Consider the following 17,718-nt stretch of genomic DNA (forward strand, 5'->3'; position numbering starts at 1 on the left):
GGCGCATGCGCACTCCGTGTTAGTGATGGAGGAGAGAAGATGGCGGAAGCGGAGTGAGTGACTTGCTGGTGACTGATGTCGTAACCGGGGGGGAGCGAGTGAGGGCTGCGACACGTTCCCCCGAGGCAGCTCTTGGGGCTCCGAGGCTGGCGGTGCAGGGCGGAGGCGAGGCGGGAGCCACGGCGTGGTGGAGAAGCCCGGCTGTGGGAGGAGGATGGCAGGTCCAGCCAGCCTCCCCCCGGGAGTGCGTGCTGCGCCGTGCGGTCCCGGGGCTGTGTGATCCTAAGCGCACGGCTACCCGGGGGACCCGGCTCTCCCGGCTCTCCCGGGACGCGAGCCCTGCGGCGCTCGGCCGGGGCTGTCATTCCAGCCGCGGGCCCCGCCGAGGTGTGTCCGGCTGGGCAGGCGCCGCCGGGCCTCCGCGCTGGCTCCTGCGGGCCCGTAACCGTCTGTCCGACCGTCCGTCCGTCCGTCCGTGCGGCGGAGGCGCAGGGAGGCGGCCGGACAGCGGCTGCGGCCCGCGGGGCCGAGGCTCCCCACCTCCCCGGCCTTTCCTTGCAGTCCCCCTCCGGGCTCGGGCTGCGGCGGCGAGCCTCCTTCCCTGGAGGGCCGCATTCTTGGGTAGCGCTGTGATGCTATGCTCAGTTGGCGACTTGAAACTTCAGGTTCCCGGGTAGGCCTCTGGAGTGCCAGAGCTGAACGCGGCAAGTATTTCCGTGCCAAGCCCGTGCGCTCCCCGAAAGTGTTCTTTTGTACCAGGCCTCGAAATGTAGTTGCACTCATCCAATGTTTAGAATTACTGTCTAGGTTCCCTGACCATTTTTGGTTCGTCAGAACTCCTTGTCTTCTTCGCACGCCTTTGGGCTTTGAGAGCACAGCTGAGCAGAATAAGACTTTGAAAGGCCAGGGTTTACGGTGGTATCTTGGATGCCATTGGTCCCAAAGTGTTATGACACGCAGTAGTTTCATCAAGATTTTACCTTACTGCTGATTGAGTGTAGTATTGAGCAGGTACCATATGATGCTGTGGTTTGCAAAGGGTTGTCGAAGGTGGGAATGAATGCCAGTTGGTTCAACTTTTATTTCTCAGGAGAAAAAGACAGACAAGGAAGGAGGAATCTAGTGAATTCTCGTGTGGGTTTCTGAGCCTGGGGTAACAGCTACTGTGGTTTTAGTTTGTAACAGCATGGAAGCCCTTAGAGGCTTGACTTTATTAAAGTATAGATTTCTCAGTGGGTAAAAATTTGTACCACAACATAAATGACATAAGATCATAATATTGGAGGGAAAAGATTAGAAAGTTTGGTACAAAAGTGTACTTTACTGGTTGTACATTGGAAGCTGAATAAATTATAATCCATACCCCCAAATTTTAGAGCAATTTTCTGTGGGGGGAAAAAGATTTTTGTAAAGATGTAAGAAATTGCTTATATTTGCTACTTTATTTCTTTATTTCTTATTTATTACTTAAGTGGACTAATCTGGTATCAAGCTAAACTTCTGACACTAGAGTTAGTAAGCACAATGGTGTAGTCTAAGAAAAGCTACTGAGAATTGAAAAAAATTAACTTAAAATTTCTTATGTATAGGTAGCTGCGTATATGTGTGTGCATTATTGCCATGGAATGTGCCCAGTCCCTTGGAAGCCAGAAGAGGGCATCTGATCCCCTGGAACTGGGTTTTGGAGGGTTCTGTGGGTGCTGGGCATTAAACCCAAGTCCTTTGGAAGAACAGTGCTCCTAACCATTTGAACCATCTCTTCAACCCCACTAACATGCCGTTAGGATCTTATTTTTAATTTTATCCATTTTTTTTGAAACAAGGGTGTTGTGTAGCCCAGGCTGTCCTATCAATATGATGTAGCCAAGGATGACCTTCTTCAAGTGCTGGGATTACATGTATATGTGCCACCATGCCAGGTGTACTAAGACGTTTTAAATAACTGTACGGCAGCTACAGTTAAACTAGGAAGGAAGCTAGACCTTAGGAATCTTCTCAGAATGCTTTGAGGGGTGGAGGTGCATTTGTTCTTGCAAAGGACCTGGATTCAATTCCCTGCACGCACATGGTGGTTCAGAACTGTCCATAATTCCTCATATGCAGGGCATACAGGTACATACACATATCCACTCTCCCCCATGTACCCAATAAGAACTCTGATAATGCTTAAGCCCCACCCTCTTAATATTCTCTCACTGCTTTATCTTTTGGTTTCAAATTTGTCTTTTTTTATTGAAAAAAAATTTTCATACAACATATTTTGGTTGTGTTTTTTTTCCACCCACAATCTCTCCTAGCTTCTCCCCACTTTCCTACCTACCCAATTTTAAGTTCCCTTTCTCTCTTTTTTAAACAAATAAACATAAAAACAAAAACAAAACTCCAGAAAGACCTCAGTGGTGGTGATGGTGGCCCATACTTTTAATCTCAGGAGGCAGAGGCAGGCAGATCTCTGAGTTTGAGGCCAGTCTGGTCTACAGAGCATGTTCCAGGACAGCCAGGGCTGCACAGAGAAACTCTGTCTTGGAGAGGAAAAAAAAAAAAAAAAAAAAAAAAAAAAGAAAGAAAGAAAGAAAGAAAGAAAAGAAAAGAAAAGAAAAGAAAAGAAAAGGAGAATCCCAGAAATATCTCCCCATGAAAACCCCATTAAAAACAAAAATCCAAATAAATAAAAGACTAATTCTAGAAAAAAATTGTCAAAATCAAAGCAAAATGAAGCAAAATCCTGGAAATACTGTTGAGTTCATTTTGTGTTGGCTAACTATCTCTAAGAGTGGGTTGATATATCCAGTGAGACTCCATTGGAAAAAATTGATTTTTCCCATTGCCAGTGGGCATCAGTTGCAGATAGCTTTTTGGTAGGAATAGGACCCCGTGTCCACTTCCACATGGCCAAAAGCTGTCCCTTTTCAATCATGCAAACATAAACTTCAATAGGCTTCACCTCAGGTACTGTTCTGAGTCATTTGAGTTCAGTTTAATGGTAATTATCAAATACTCTGTATTTAAGGGAAGTATATTTCTCTTCTGTTTGCTGATTGAGTGCTAGCTTTATTTTATTGAGGCCTTCCTAGAAATTTAGGCTCTTTTTTTTTTTTTTAACCCCACCCCACTCCCTGAAATTTAGGCTCTTAACTGATCATTTCTTTGTAGCGAATATTCATCAAAGCTCATAGGTAGTGAGTGGTTTTTCCTGGTACTGATATTTTGTGTTCTCTACCAGGTTTAAGGACCACAGCACAGCTATGGATAGTGAGCCGAGCTCTGGAACGTCCGTGTCAACAACAGCCAGCAGCACCACCACCACCACCATCACCACATCCTCCTCCCGAATGCAGCAGCCACAGATCTCTGTCTACAGCGGGTCAGACCGACATGCTGTTCAGGTACTTCTGCCACACACACACACACACACACTCTCGGGCAGTTAGGGCCAAAGATGGCATACTGTTGTGCCCACGTCAGCTGTCTGTGTTGATTCATATCCTCGGATAGTCGGATTGTAAAAGTTCAGCCTGGGAATGGAGCTCAGTGAGTGTTTGCTAGTCTGTGTTTAATCTCTAGCACTGCGAAAAGTCGAGTAAAAGAAAGCAAGCATTAAGTTTTGAAAAACCACTAAGGTTATTTAGTAATTATACTATTCAGAGGGCTTATATTTGTCAACAGGAAGCTTATAAGATTATGTGTCAGAATAATATAATGGAGTGCCTCTAGATGCAGCTATAAGAGGGAAGTTATTACTGGTGGGATAGTCGGAATAGCTGCTTTTCTGACTTACTTTATATCTGAGTGCAACATGCACATTTACAGAAAACCTTTCACATCCACACGGTGTAAGAACAGTGAGCAGGAAGGTTCTACAGCCTCTTGGAGTAGAGAGGGAAGAGAACCATTTGAAAGATTGTTAGTATAGTCATTTAGTTGAGAAAGTAAAGTTGATTTAGCTGAGCTTTATACCAGCAGAGACAAGATGGCATTGTTTTAGAAAGACATGAGTGTCGACATACGATGTTTCTTTGTTTGAATTCAGTCGTCATTATTCTTTGTATCTGGGTGCCCTTGGGCGGAAGACATAATCATCTCCTTGAGTCCCAGGAAACAGCAAAGTGTGGATAACACTGTGTACTTTGATCAGTTACTATGAGAATTAAAAGAAGTGTTTAGAATTGTGTGGGAGACATTACAGGTCTCTATAAATGGTAGTAGATCCACTGAACAATTTTTATGTTCCAGGCATTTAATGAGTGCTTTCTTTATGTAGATTATTTTGTTTAATCCTCTCAGACCTCTATACAGTAGGGATTTTACAAATAGGAAAACCAGTGTTTTAAATAAGCTAAATCATATTTCCAAACTCACATTGCTGGTAGATTGTCTGACTTCAGGTTCTGCCGGTACCTACTCTGAGTTCTTGCTGCTATGTGCTTCTTTATTGCCTTCATTGTTTTAGGATTCTCAATTCTTATAATTCCATTTTGTTTTGTTTTTTTAAAACAGGATTTTTCTGTGTAGCCCTGGTTGTCCTAGATTTTTCTCTGTAGACCAGGCTGGCCTTGACCTCAGAGATCCACCAGCCTCTGCCTTTAATTTCAAGTGCTGAGACTAAAGGTATACCACTACCTTCAGGCTTGTAATTGCATTTTTAAAGTTTTTTTTTAAAATTATTTATTTTTATTGATCCTTCTGCTTACATATATGTTTTGTGAGGTTGTCAGATTCCCCTGGAACTGGAATTACAGACAGTTGTGAGCTGCTATGTGGGTGCTGGGAACTGAACCTAGGTATTTTGGAAGAGCAGCCAGTGCTCTTAACCACTGAACCATGTCTCCAGCCCCTCCCCAACTGCATTTTTTTTTAAGGGCTGGGATCCAAATGTTATTTTATTATTGCAGTCTTCACTCTGTGCTACACTCATTCATCCCTAGATTTGTTTCTCCATGGTAGATATTCAGTGTGATATCTATGTAACTCTTCTGTGGTTTGGAATTTAGTTCTGACGTCATTGTGAGGAACTGCTGGAGGCCTTGTTGACTTAGCAGCAATGCAGACTTGAATGCACAGGAAGAACATATAGATAGGATGATATTTGACTATGCCATTTATTTCCACTTTCACTTATGCTGGATAAAGTAACAAATGTAATGTTATTAGAGACATTGCAGGTACTGATATGTCTCATAAGAAGCTCAAACTCTAGTTATTACAGGTCATTGAGTTTTCTCATTTAGAATATTTTCAAAGCTATGTTCATTGAACCACTTAAGTAGTTCTTTAACTTTCAAGCTTTATATTTTAGTCATGTGGATTTTCTTTACCCTGGTTCAGTAGAGAAACAAAATAAGAATGCTATCTTGTCCTTTAGCTTGTAATGCCGGTGCCAGGTATCTGGTAAAGAACAGGAGATCATGTTGACACAGGACATTACTCACTGACAGAAAAGCCTTGAGTTGGTTATTCGCTTGTTATGGAGTTTTTAGAATTTTGTTATGGAATTAGAAGATCATATATGGATTTATCTGACCAAAGAGGAGTAGTGCAGTTCTGAGTCACTCGGGGTTCATCCCTAGTCTTTTACTGTGAGGGATCAACTGGGCATCAGTGAGAAGAGTTCACAGCAGTGAACTCATGCAACTCTGAGGGGAGGGGTCCATGACTTTATGTCTGCTGTCCTGACTTCTTATGGGCTATCACACTCCTACTCCATTAGAGTGTTTATAACTCTGCTGTGACACTGAGATTAGCGCTCTGTGCTGCTACAGAGTCACAATGGCAACTGAGGCACTTTGACGTGTTTTGAACAGATGGAGGGAGGATTTTTCTCTTGTCTTCTTAGAAATCTTGATGTCTCTCTTTAGGCTCCAATTCTACATCTATTAATAATTACTCACTATAATTAATGATTTTTTAGTTTACTTAAAAATTACTCTATTAAAAATCATTTTGGAGCCAAGTGGATGCAGTATCCATGAAGGGCAGCAGAGGGCGTCTAGTCCTCTAGAACTGGACTATGAATGGTTGTGAGCTATGTAGATGCTGGGAACTGAATCCTGGTCCTCTGGAAGAGCAAGTGTTCTCAAAAGCTGAGCCTGCTCTCCAATTCTATATATACATTTAATATATTTATAATGTGTTTTTTTTTTTTTTTTTTTTTTTTTTGCCTGCCTGTATGTATGTATGTGTACCATGTGTATCCTGTTTGCCTGCAGAGGCCAGAAGATGGCATCCAGTGCTCCGGAACTACCACATGGGTACTGGAACCATGCTCAGGTCCTTAACTAACTCCCCAACTCTAGGGGTTTTTACAGTAGTCCACCAATGTCACAGGAGCTGCTGGCACGGTGGCTCAGCAGATAAATGTCTGTCTTCCAGCCTGGCAATCTGAGTTTGGGTTCCCGAGCCCACATGGCGGAAGGAGGGAACCCACTCCTCAAAGTTGCCTTTCTTTCCTCGCCTCACACATGCATACCGTGGTTTACCAATACACAAATAAATAAATTTAAAGAGTGGTTAAGAGCTATTTCTCTGTGAAAACAAAGAATCAGATTTTTTTTAGAAATTCAAAAATTATTGAGTCATTTTCAAAGAGAAATATCTCTTCAGTTTTATATGTTTAATATAATACTTATTGTAGAACTTTCAGACATATGGAGATAGGACAAACCAGACATTAACAGTCATCCCCAATATCCTCGCCTTATTATTTCCTAAATAGTATCTTATTCAAAATGATTTCTTCACCTTGAGATGTATTAGTCACTAGGTATACCTCTAGCAATTTATATTAAATTTAAAATTCAAGTTCAGTTTAACCCACTTCTTTACCCTAGCCGTTTTTCTGTGCTTGCTTGATCTGTGGCTGGTGGCCATTGCATTGTCTGTATTACCGTGTGTAACGGGTGCATGGTAGAACTATCCATCATGCACCTCCTGGCATTACCAAGCTGTATACAGAAAGCATAACATGTTCTTAACTACTAGTGTAGGAAGGCTTAAGTTTTTGGATTCTTGTTTATCTACAAGTTGTGAGTTACCGTATCCCTTTAATTGGTAAGGGTTTTGACTACTAATGAAAGTTAAGATCTCATCACATATTTGTCCTGTTCTACTTTAAGTGAATGATCTGGGTAATTTAATTTGTATTAATGTTGTGTAATTTATATAATAATGTATAATTATTGTATAATGAGCAAATCCTAGTGGTATGCAACAATAGGTAACTGTGATAATAAGCTTAATGACATTGACTGTTAAAGTAGTAAAAAGTTAAGGAGCTCCTTTTTATACTAACGTTTTTGACTAAGTTAATGGTTGATGCGGAGTTAAAATGGTAGAGCTGTGCAAAGCCTCAGCACCAGAGTGAGAAAACAATTTTGAGATGGCGTTTGACGGAGGCTCTCTTACCTTACCTACCACAGGTAATTCAGCAGGCCTTGCATCGGCCCCCCAGCTCGGCGGCTCAGTACCTGCAGCAGATGTATGCGGCTCAGCAGCAGCACCTGATGCTGCACACGGCTGCTCTGCAGCAGCAGCACCTAAGCAGCTCACAACTCCAGAGCCTTGCGGCTGTCCAGGTGAGGCCGGCGGGCAGTGTCTGTTAGATGGGGATTACTGGATTCTGCAGGCAGGTGTTCTCCGAGAGCTTGTTGTCCCCAAGGAGATGGGTTCCTAGGCTGACATATACAAGTTCACTTCCAGGCGAATAGACATGTTGGCGTGTTGCTCTTTATTTAAGTTGGGTAAATATTCTATATGTAGTGTGCTTTTGTCTCTAAAATTTTAGGTACGACACTGAATATTTAAGGTTATAAGAATTACATTTTTAAAACCAAAAGTAAGTTTTTTCTTCCATAGGTAAGCTTATCAAGTGAGATAACATTATGAGTGGTAGATGAAATAGACATTCTTCTACGCCTGTCAACTCCTGAGTTTTAGAGGTGCCATATGGTAGGACACGGGTGTGTGTGTGTGTGTGTGTGTGTGTGTGTGTGTACCTTTTTAAAATCTGAAATTAGTCCTATCAATAACATAATTTTATAATTAATGTTTTTGCTTAAAATAAAATATTTTTCAGCCTAGTGCTGGTGGTGGTACAGGTCTTTAATCCCAGCACTTGGGAAGCAGAGACAGACAGATCTCTGTGAGTTTGAGGCTAGCCTGGTCTGCAGAGGGAGTTCCAGGACAGCCAGGGCTACACAGAGAAATCTAGGTCCAAAAAATTTTTTTTTCAAAAAAGTTAATATTCTACAGTTTAAACTTTTTGTGAGATTTAGTTATTAATCTTAAATCTGAACAGAAAATAATCTTAATTTGCAATACCTGAAAAAAGTATTTCTGTTGTTTATAGATACCAGCTCTTGCTTCTTTTCAATAGTGTACTATTGTATGTTTGTTTGTTTGTATATGTATTTAAGAAAGATAGGAAGAAAAAAAGAAAGAAAGATAGGGTCTTCTTACTAGCTCTAGCTGGACTAGAAGTCACTGTCTAGATCAGGCTGGCCTCAGTCTCATGCAGATTTGCCTGCTTCTAACTTCCAAATTCTGGCATTAGAGGTGTGTACCAACATGCCAACTTCGATAGAGAATTAAAGATATTTTAAGTAACAGTTATGTTTATGATTTAAGGCAATGGAAACCTACTGGCTGTTGAAATAGCTCAAGTTTCAGTCCTGGCTGTCTGGAACTGACTCTGTAGACCAGGCTGGCCTCAAACTCGGAGATCTGCCCGCTTCCTGAGTGCTAGGATTAAAGATGTGCACTACCACCAACCTGCTGCTTCTTTTTCTTTTTTCTTTTTTTTTACAAAATTATTAATGGTTTTGATGTGTTGTGTGTGGTTACACATGAGTGTGTGACTGTGTGTTCCTATGTGTGCACTTGTGGAGGCCAGGCCAAGATGCCAGTTGTCTTTCTTCATGGGCTTTCTCTACAGTGCTCCCTCCTGAGGGCCTTGAAAACAGGATCTGCCAGGAACCAGAAGCTCACTGGCATGCTAGGCTGCCGCTTGCAGGATCTCCCTGCCTTTGTCCTTCAGTGCTAGGCTTAATGTGAAGCTATGCATGGCTTTTTGTATGAATGCTAGGGTTTCAGACTCCGTGTGCCCAGGCTTACAGAGCAAGTGTTTTTACCCACAGCCATCTCCCCTGCTTAGTTTCATTTTCCTGATGGAGTAGGGAGAGTGAGAGCTATTTTGTTGTGGTAATAATTAATCTCAATTGGGGGTTTCTGCCCTGCCTTAGATCATCCAGTTCCCATGAAAGCCACAAAACCTTTACACTTCGGATAAGCTTTAATCAGAACTAGAGCTGCACAGGCATCTACCCTGTGCGAGGGTTTACTTCCCTGCCAAGAACCCTGAGCTATGGCTTGCCACGTTCTGACCTGGGCGCTCTTACTCCAACTGGCTAGCCCTCTTCGCTGTGTTTTCATGATTCACCTCCTCCATGGGGCCTTCTCTCTTCCCTTCTCCCTCCTCTCCTGGTCCTGCCTCCGACCCCAACCCTAGGAACTGAAACCTTGCTACCGCTCTTCTGCCCAGCTGTAGGCATCTTTATTCAACCGACAGTTTTAAATTAAGGAGCAAGGCTACATAGTATCATATGGTGTAAATTAAGATTTCCTCATCTCTGAGGCATCTCCTGGCTGTCCTGGAACTCATTCTGTAGAGCAGACTGGCCTTGAACTCAGAGATCCACCTACCTCTGCCTCTTGATTTAAAGGCATATGCCAACACCATCCAGCATATTTTTTGTTTTGAATGAATGAGTTTATTAAGTACATAGCAAATGTAAGTAAAAGAATAATAGAAAGAAAAAAGCTTATCAAATCAGATGGTCAAAACAGACAGCAGCCCAAGACCCAGAGTTGGAGTTCCTAGAGGCTATCCTGGATCCCCCAGGCACGGCTTCCAAGTACCAGCACAAATGACAGCAGGAAAGTGATACCTACCAGCAAACCAGGGGCTTGCGAATGCCCAACAGGAGCCTGCTGAGGAAGCCTGCTAAGGCAGCTTGCTGTTGTTTCCAGTGGGCATGCCCAGTTGAAGCAGAGTATCCCTTTGGGTGACGCTTCCAAGTCATAGAGTGCCTGGCAGTGTCGAGAGGTAAAATCATCAAATTGATGCTTATAGCCTCCAGCCAAAGACAAACAGTGGGCAGTTATCTAGAGATTTCAAGTGAGCTTTCCTGCATGGTTGAGCTCCATTTGTACTCTCCCCGGAGAGGCTGAACTTTGAGCTTTTTTTCCCTTTTATTTTATTATTCAATTACTTTAAGATTTTATTATTTATTTATGTGTCCGTATGTGTGTTTGTATGCACACCTGGGTGCTAGTGCCAGTGGAGGCCAGAAGAGAACATTGGATCTCCTGGAGCTGGAGTTACAAGCAGTTGTGAGCCACTTGCCGTGGATGCTGGGAATCCAACTTAACCACTGAGCCATCTTTCCAGCCCCAGGGCAGGCACCTGTATTTCATGGGCTAGACAATAATAATATCAGGTGGGAATGGCCTTATCTTCTAGCTGTTTTCCAGGACATGATGTTTTTATACTTGGACAATTCTGCTTTATTCCAATGTGTCACAGCTAGTGGTATCTAGCGCATTCCCAGGCAAGGGGTCTCTGTAGACACTTGAGAGAATAAACATGCTTGGAGCTGAGATTTGGGGGGTCGGGGGGCGATCGCACTTCTAGTACTAGGTGCTCAGTGAGCTCAGATAACATGTGACAGTTTACCAATATACCTGCATTATGAGAGTGCAGCTAATGAAGAGTGGGGTCAGTGATCTGGCGCAGAGGGTAAAGGCTCCTGCTGCTAAGTGTGCCAGCAGATCGGATGGACTGTCTGACCCCTGGTACCCACATGTGTTCGCTGAAGCACATGCATGCAATAACAGAAGGCAAATACATATAGAAATGTAGACACAGGGGAGGGGAAGGCTTTGTTTTAAACCTTTCAGCTTTGTTTTTCCTTTAAAAAAAAAGGCCAGGATCAAGCCATGTTGTCTATAAAATGATTTGTTTTATACATAGACTTTAGAATTTTTACTGTACTTTTATATTATTGTGGCTCAAAAAAGTGGCTTTTGTTTTTGATCCACCCCACCCCCAACCCCCTGTGCATGTTTTCTGCTGGCTGTCAAGCACTGAAAACAGAAGGGAGATAAGGGTGTTTGTCAATAAGCTGTCTCTGTCAAGGTTCTGATTGCTCAAGGAAGTTTGAACTTAATGTTTTTACAGACATATTACAATAGTTCTGTTATTTTAGGCAAGTTTGTCCAGTGGAAGACCATCTACATCCCCCACAGGCAGTGTTACACAACAATCAAGTATGTCCCAGACATCTGTAAGTATACTAACACTTCTCCTGGATTTAAACATTTTAATTGTTGTTTTCCAAAAGTCAACTTGTTGTTCATAAAGCTGCTGTTCAGTTAATGAGTGCCCGGAAATGGGAGTAATTACACTTTTAAAAATCCGAGGGTTTTTAAATAAAAGGCTTATTTTTATTATGTATTTGTTTGTGCTATGCAGGTCTTTTAAATCTTTTTAAAAAATTTATCTGTATTTTATGTGCATTGGCGTTTTGCCTGCATGTGTGTCTGTGAGAATGTCAGATCTTAGAGTTACAGACAGTTGTGAGCTGCCAATGTGGATGCTGGGATTTGAGCCCCATTCCTCTGGAAAAGCAGTCAGTGACTTTCACCACTGAGCCATCTCTCCAGCCCGCATATGCAAATCTAAGGAGGCCGGAGGCATCGGATCCCTCTCGGATTAAAGCTGCAGGTGGCTATAAGCTGTGCACTGTAGGTGTTGGGAATTGGCTCTAGTTTTCTGCACGAGCAGTCCATCCAGCCATTGAGTTGTCTTTCCAGCTCTTGAGAATCTGAATGTTATTAAAGCCTTTTTGTATTCTTATACATCTTTTCCATTGAGTATGTTTAATGTCTTGTGATTCTCAATTCTTTTTTAGTTTCAGAATTTCTTGAAAGGTTGAAGTACTGAAAAGTGTTTCATGTCTTTGAATGACTTAAAAACAACAATCAATCTCTCTCTCTCTCTCTCTCTCTCTCTCTCTCTCTCTCTCTCTCTCTCTCACACACACACACAATTGAAAATAGATTCTTTTGAACAAGTACATTCCCTGATGGTGGTTGTGGTGCATGCCTTTAATCCCAGCACTTGGGAGAGGCAGGCGGATTTCTGAGTTCGAGGCTAGCCTGGTCTACAGAATGAGTTCCAGGACAGCTAGGGCTACACAGAGAAACCCTGTCTTAAAAAATTAAAAGGTGCTGGAGAGATAGCTTAGGGGTTAAGAGCACTGGCTGCTCTTCCAGAGGACCTAGGTTCAATTCCCAGCAACCACATGGCAGCTAACAAGTCTAATTCCAGTTCCAGGGGATCTGATGCCCTCATACCAATGTACATCAAATAAAATTAAGTAAAAAATTAAGAGCCGGGCGTGGTGGCGCACGCCCTTAATCCCAGCACTCGGGAGGCAGAGGCAGGCGGATTTCCGAGTTCGAGGACAGCCTGGTCTACAAAGTGAGTTCCAGGACAGCCAGGGCTACACAGAGAAACCCTGTCTCGAAAAACAAACAAACAAACAAACAAAATAAATAAAAAATTAAAAGATAAAAAGGAAACAGATTCTTCTCTTACACATCCTGACCAGTTTCCCTTCCCTACACTCCTCCCAGCTCTGTCCCATCTCCAGCTCCCTCTCCCCCACATACACTCCTTCCATTTCCCTTCAGAAAGGAGCAGGCCTCCAAGAGACAACTAAACAAGATAAAACAGGATACAATAAGACAAGGAAAAGGTCCTCATACCCAGGCTGGATAAGGCAGCCCAATAGGAGGGAATAAAAGAGTCCAAGAGCAGGCAAAAGAATCAGAGGCACACCTGCTCCTACTGTTAGGAGTCCCACAAGAACAGCAGCCTACTAGTCATAACATATACCAAGGGCCTAGAGCAGAGCCATGCCTGATGTCGTTTACGTAACAGCTAATAGCCACTTATGAGAGAGAGAATACATATCATGGCTTCCTTTCTGGGTCTGGATTACCTCACTTAGCATGATTTATTTTCCTCGTTTCATCCATTTGCCTGCAAGTTTCATGATGTCATTATTTTTTTTTAAATAGTTGAGCAATACTCCATTGTGTAAATGTACCCATTTTCTCTATCCATTCTTCAGCTGAGGGACATCTAGGTTGTTTCCAGTTTCTGGTTATTATGAATATAGCTGCAATGAACATGGTTGAGCAAGTATCCTTGTGGCAGGATGGAGCTGTGTCTTGAGGTAGATCAGTTCCCAAATTTTCAAGGAACCACCATATTGATTTCCAAAGTGGTTTTACAGGTTTACACTCCTACCAGCAATAGAGGAGTGTTTACCTTGCTCCACATCCTTACAAGCACCAGCTGTTGTTATTGTATTGTTGATCTTAGCCATTTTGACAGATGTAAGATGAAATCTCAAAGTAGTTTTGATTTGCATTTCCCTGGTGGCTAAGGATGTTAAACATTTCTTTAAGTGTTTCTCAGCCATTTGAGATACTATAGAGAATTCTATACCCCATTTTAGGTTCTAGTTTCTTGAGTTCTTTATATATTTTAGATAGCAGTCCTCTATTGGATGTGGAGTTGGTAAAATCTTTTCCCACTCTGTGGACTGCTGTTTTGTCCAGTTGACAGTGTCCTTTGCCTTACAAAAGGAAGCTTTTCAGTTTTCTGAGGCCCCAGTGCCTTAGTGCCTGAGCTATTGGTGCTCTGTTTAGGAAGTGTTTCCTGAGCCAGTGTGTTCAAGACTGTTCCATACTTTCTCTTCTATTAGGGTCAGTGTGTCTGGGCTTTAATTTTTATTGTTGTTGTTGTTTGTTTTTGTTTTTTAAAGATTTATTTATTTTATATAGGTGAGTATACTGTTGCTATTTTCAGACATACCAGAAGAGGGCATTGAGTCCCATTACAGATGGTCATGAGCTACCATGTGGTTCCTGGCAATTGAACTCAGGACTTGTGGAAGTTCAGTTAGTGCTCTTAACCACTAAGCCATCTCTCCAGGCCATGTGTCTGGTTTTATTTTATTTTATTTTATTTTATTTTTAAAGATTTATTATTTATTTATTTTTTATATGAGTACACTGTAGCTGTCTTCAGACACACCAGAAGAGAGGGCATCAGATCCCATTACAGATGGTTGTGAGCCACCATGTGGTTGCTGGGAATTGAACTCAGGACCTCTAGAAGAGCAGTCAGTGCTCTTCACCACTGAGCCATCTCTCCAGCCCCTGTCTGGTTTTATGATGAGGTCTTTGATCATGGTTTTTTCCCTTTACAACTCATCATAGACCTTCCCCTACTTTCCAGCCTCTTAACTTTATTTTCTCTCTTCCTCCCCCCAAAAAACCAAATCAAACAAACAATGCCCCCAATACAAGAAATTAAAAAAAAATCACAAAAATGAAAATCAAACAAGCAAAAGACCAATAATATAAAAAAGAAATTACCAAAACAAAGCAAAATGAAGCAAAAAGTCCACAGAAGTATGACTGAGTTGTTCTGTTGGTTGGGTACTCTTGAGCATGGGGGTCTTGTGTTGGTCAGATTCTCCTGGCATGGGGATCCGATGCCTTCTTTTGGCTTCTGTAGGCACTGAGCTCACCTGTAATCCCCCTTCCTCCAAACACACATACACATGTGCACATGCACACACATATAATTAAAAACTTTTTAAAAAAGAATTTAAGTTATGAGCATCCCCAGTAATATCACTGCCCTAAAGATGTATTCTGAAACCTTGATTGCGGGCATGTGGGTTTTCATGTTAAATTCTGTAAGTGGCCGATGATGTAACTTAGGGCAAGCAAGCCAGTAGGTTGCCTGTACTCCAAGCTTTTCTGATTTTCTATTTAGACTTGTAGCTTTTTCTTCATCTAGATACACCTGCATTTAGATGAAAAAGAGAGGATTCAGTAAAGGATGATGTGGTCTGAATTGTGTCTCCCCAAAATTGATATGTTGAAAACCTAACTAGAAATAGACTTTGTAGTGAACTGATTTAAAGTTAAATGAGGTCCTAAGAGTGGAGCCCTCCTATGAGAGGACAGATGCCTGTTAAAGAGGAAACGTTCTCGGAGGTCTCTCCATCATGGGAGGATATAGGAGAAGGTGGTTACCAGAAGAGACCCCACACTGGAGACTTGGGCTGGACTCCCTTACTCCTCTCAACTTAAAAACAAATGTCTGTTTTTAAAATTTGTGGTGCTGGGAATTGATGCAGGCCCTCACACAGGCTGGATGAAGCTCTACCACTGAGTTGCTCAAGTTGTCCGGTTGTGGTTTTCCGTTGTGGCAGACTAAGACAGAAAAGGCTTTGCATCTGAAAGTTGGCCAAACAAATCAGTTTTTGAATTATTCAGTAACATTGTATTTGAAGAGCGGGTTTGTTAAACAGTTTGTATACTAGTGACTAAATGTTAACTTATGACTCTTTGAGGGTTTCTTAGCTAGTTTACATGTATAATACAAGTATGTGTGACTTATGTTGCAGGATGAGTGGCAGTAAGAATGAACATCAGCTAGAATATGAAACAGATAATTTTAATAAAGGGTGGGTTTTTGTTTTGTTTTTGTTTTTTTCTTTGAGACAGGATTTCTTTGTGTAGCCCTGGCTGTCATAAATCTAGGTCTGCAGATCATGCTGACCTGCCTCAGTCTCCCAAATGCTGGAATTAAAGGCTTGCCCCACAATGGCCTGCAATATACTTAAAAACAAACAAACAAACAAACAAACAAGCAAACAACACCCCAAAGATCTGTTGCTAGATCATCTGTAAACAGAATCCTTTTAGGATATAGCCACATTGCCCAAAGTTGGGCAATAGAATAGGGATTGAACCTGAGCTAATAGTGAAGTTTTGGGATGGTGGTTATGGGAAGGGAGACAGTTTTTTATTGTTAAGAATCATGCTGGTTGCCCTGAAGGTGTACTCGGGTTACAGACCCTTCCTTCCTTCATGGACAGTGTATTCCTTTGCAGAAGTACACCCACACATAGCAAAGATCTTTTTTTGTTTGTTTGTTTTTTTTGAGACAGGGTTTCTCTGTATAGTCCTGGCTGTCCTGGCACTCACTTTGTAGACCAGGCTGGCCTTGAACTCAGAAATCCACCTGCCTCTGCCTCTGGAGTGCTGGGATTAAAGGTGTGTGCCACTACCACCGAGCAGCAAATATTTTAATAGAATACAATCAAATAGTAATTGACTTCCTCCATAACTGGTATGGTAGTGAACAGGAAAGAATTTGAGGAGATTGTAATAGATACATTAGTTTTATATGGGATGTTAGTTTTTAGAACAGAGCTCATTCTGGAACAGCTCCGTTTCAGGCATCCATTATTGTGTTGGATTCTGTGTTATCTTTCACTCTCATGAGGAAAATGAGTTCCAGTACCTTTGTGTGTATCCTGAAGACTGACATCTACGTAGGGTATCTGCTGTGCTCATACTGCAGTTTAGGTTTTGAGACAGGGTTACTAAGTGAACCTAGAGCCCTTTGCCTGCTTGGGAGTGGCCATCCAGCAAGCCCATGGATCCTCACGTCTGCTGTCCCAGGGTTAAGGTTGTGGATGTGTGTCACTGTGCCCCACCTTTATGTTGGCCCTGGGCCAAGCTCAGCTCCTCCTCCTGTGTGATGAGCACTTTACTGACAGAACCATCTCTCCAGCCCATGTTTCAGAACGTTTTAATGCTGTTGTGCTGTCAGTATTTGGTACCCAGTATTGGGTAAGTAAGTCATCAGAAAGGATGCCACCAAACAGAGCAGTTGCTATAATGTCCTATGACTGTGTACTTGTCTGTATCCTCAGTGTGCTGTACAAATCTGTTTCCTTTCAAGTTTTGGTGCAAGTTGATTAGCCTTTTTCAGGATCTTCACTCAAAAACAGGGACCTCAGTGCCAGCTTTACAGCCTGGCCAGCCAGATGTGGCCCTTCTGTGGGGCCTCGGTGCAGCTGTGGCTTACTGCCTGGGTTTGCATTTTGTACTGATACCTGGGCAGTTCCCTCCTGCCCCCTGGTTTTGTTAACGCCACTTTCATCTTCACATTGAGGAGGCAGTGGAGAGTGTCTTTGAGCACATGGATGTGTGCTCACTTCCTGAATCAGAAGGCTAATGATTCTTAATTTTATTTTCTGCTTTGTTCCACAAAAAGGATTTAAGGTGAGGTTGGGTTATATTCTCTGTTTGAAATTATTAAGAATGAATGATAGATGACCATGGTTATGAATTGGAATGATGAAAAAGGGTGTATGTATCTCTCTTCTCTGCTTCTTGGCCTCCGCATTCCATTTCCCCTTTACAGATCCAAGCAGGTTACCAGTTTCTAATGTGTTTTCCAGGGATTTATTAGGCTACACACTAGTCTTTACTTTTTTGAGCTAGGATCTTATTACATAATATGTAATAAACTTAGGCTATCCAACAACTTGAAGTGTAGCCTAGCTCAGACTCACCATCAACTAATACTCCTCCTGCCTCAGCCTTTCTTGTGCTTGGGAGTACAGGCTTGTACCACCCTCTCAGCCATATGCTATTTTTTTCCTATTTTTTTTTTAGACCAGATCTCGTGTACCCTAGGCTGACCTAGAACCTGTTCCACGGCGCAGAGCTGGCATTTAGCCCAGGGCCCTCGTCTCTCCACTTTTCAGTACTGTGTTA

General features: G+C 42.3%; 1 protein-coding gene across 5 annotated transcripts in view; it reads left to right on the forward strand.

The window, feature by feature from the left end:
- Phc3 (polyhomeotic homolog 3) overlaps nt 1-17,718 on the forward strand; it is a 68,828-nt gene continuing 51,110 nt past the window's right edge. For all 5 annotated transcript variants that reach the window (XM_029474909.1, XM_021157279.2, XM_029474910.1 and 2 more), the window contains exons 1-4: nt 1-53; nt 3,224-3,386; nt 7,416-7,571; nt 11,262-11,339. In XM_029474909.1, coding sequence (XP_029330769.1) covers nt 40-53; nt 3,224-3,386; nt 7,416-7,571; nt 11,262-11,339 — 411 coding nt within the window. In that variant the 5' untranslated portion in view covers nt 1-39. The remainder of the gene's footprint in view (nt 54-3,223; nt 3,387-7,415; nt 7,572-11,261; nt 11,340-17,718) is intronic.

Source organism: Mus caroli, unplaced genomic scaffold (genome assembly GCF_978045245.1).
Source record: "Mus caroli unplaced genomic scaffold, Mus_caroli_1 scaffold_3, whole genome shotgun sequence".
NCBI lineage: Eukaryota > Metazoa > Chordata > Mammalia > Rodentia > Muridae > Mus > Mus caroli.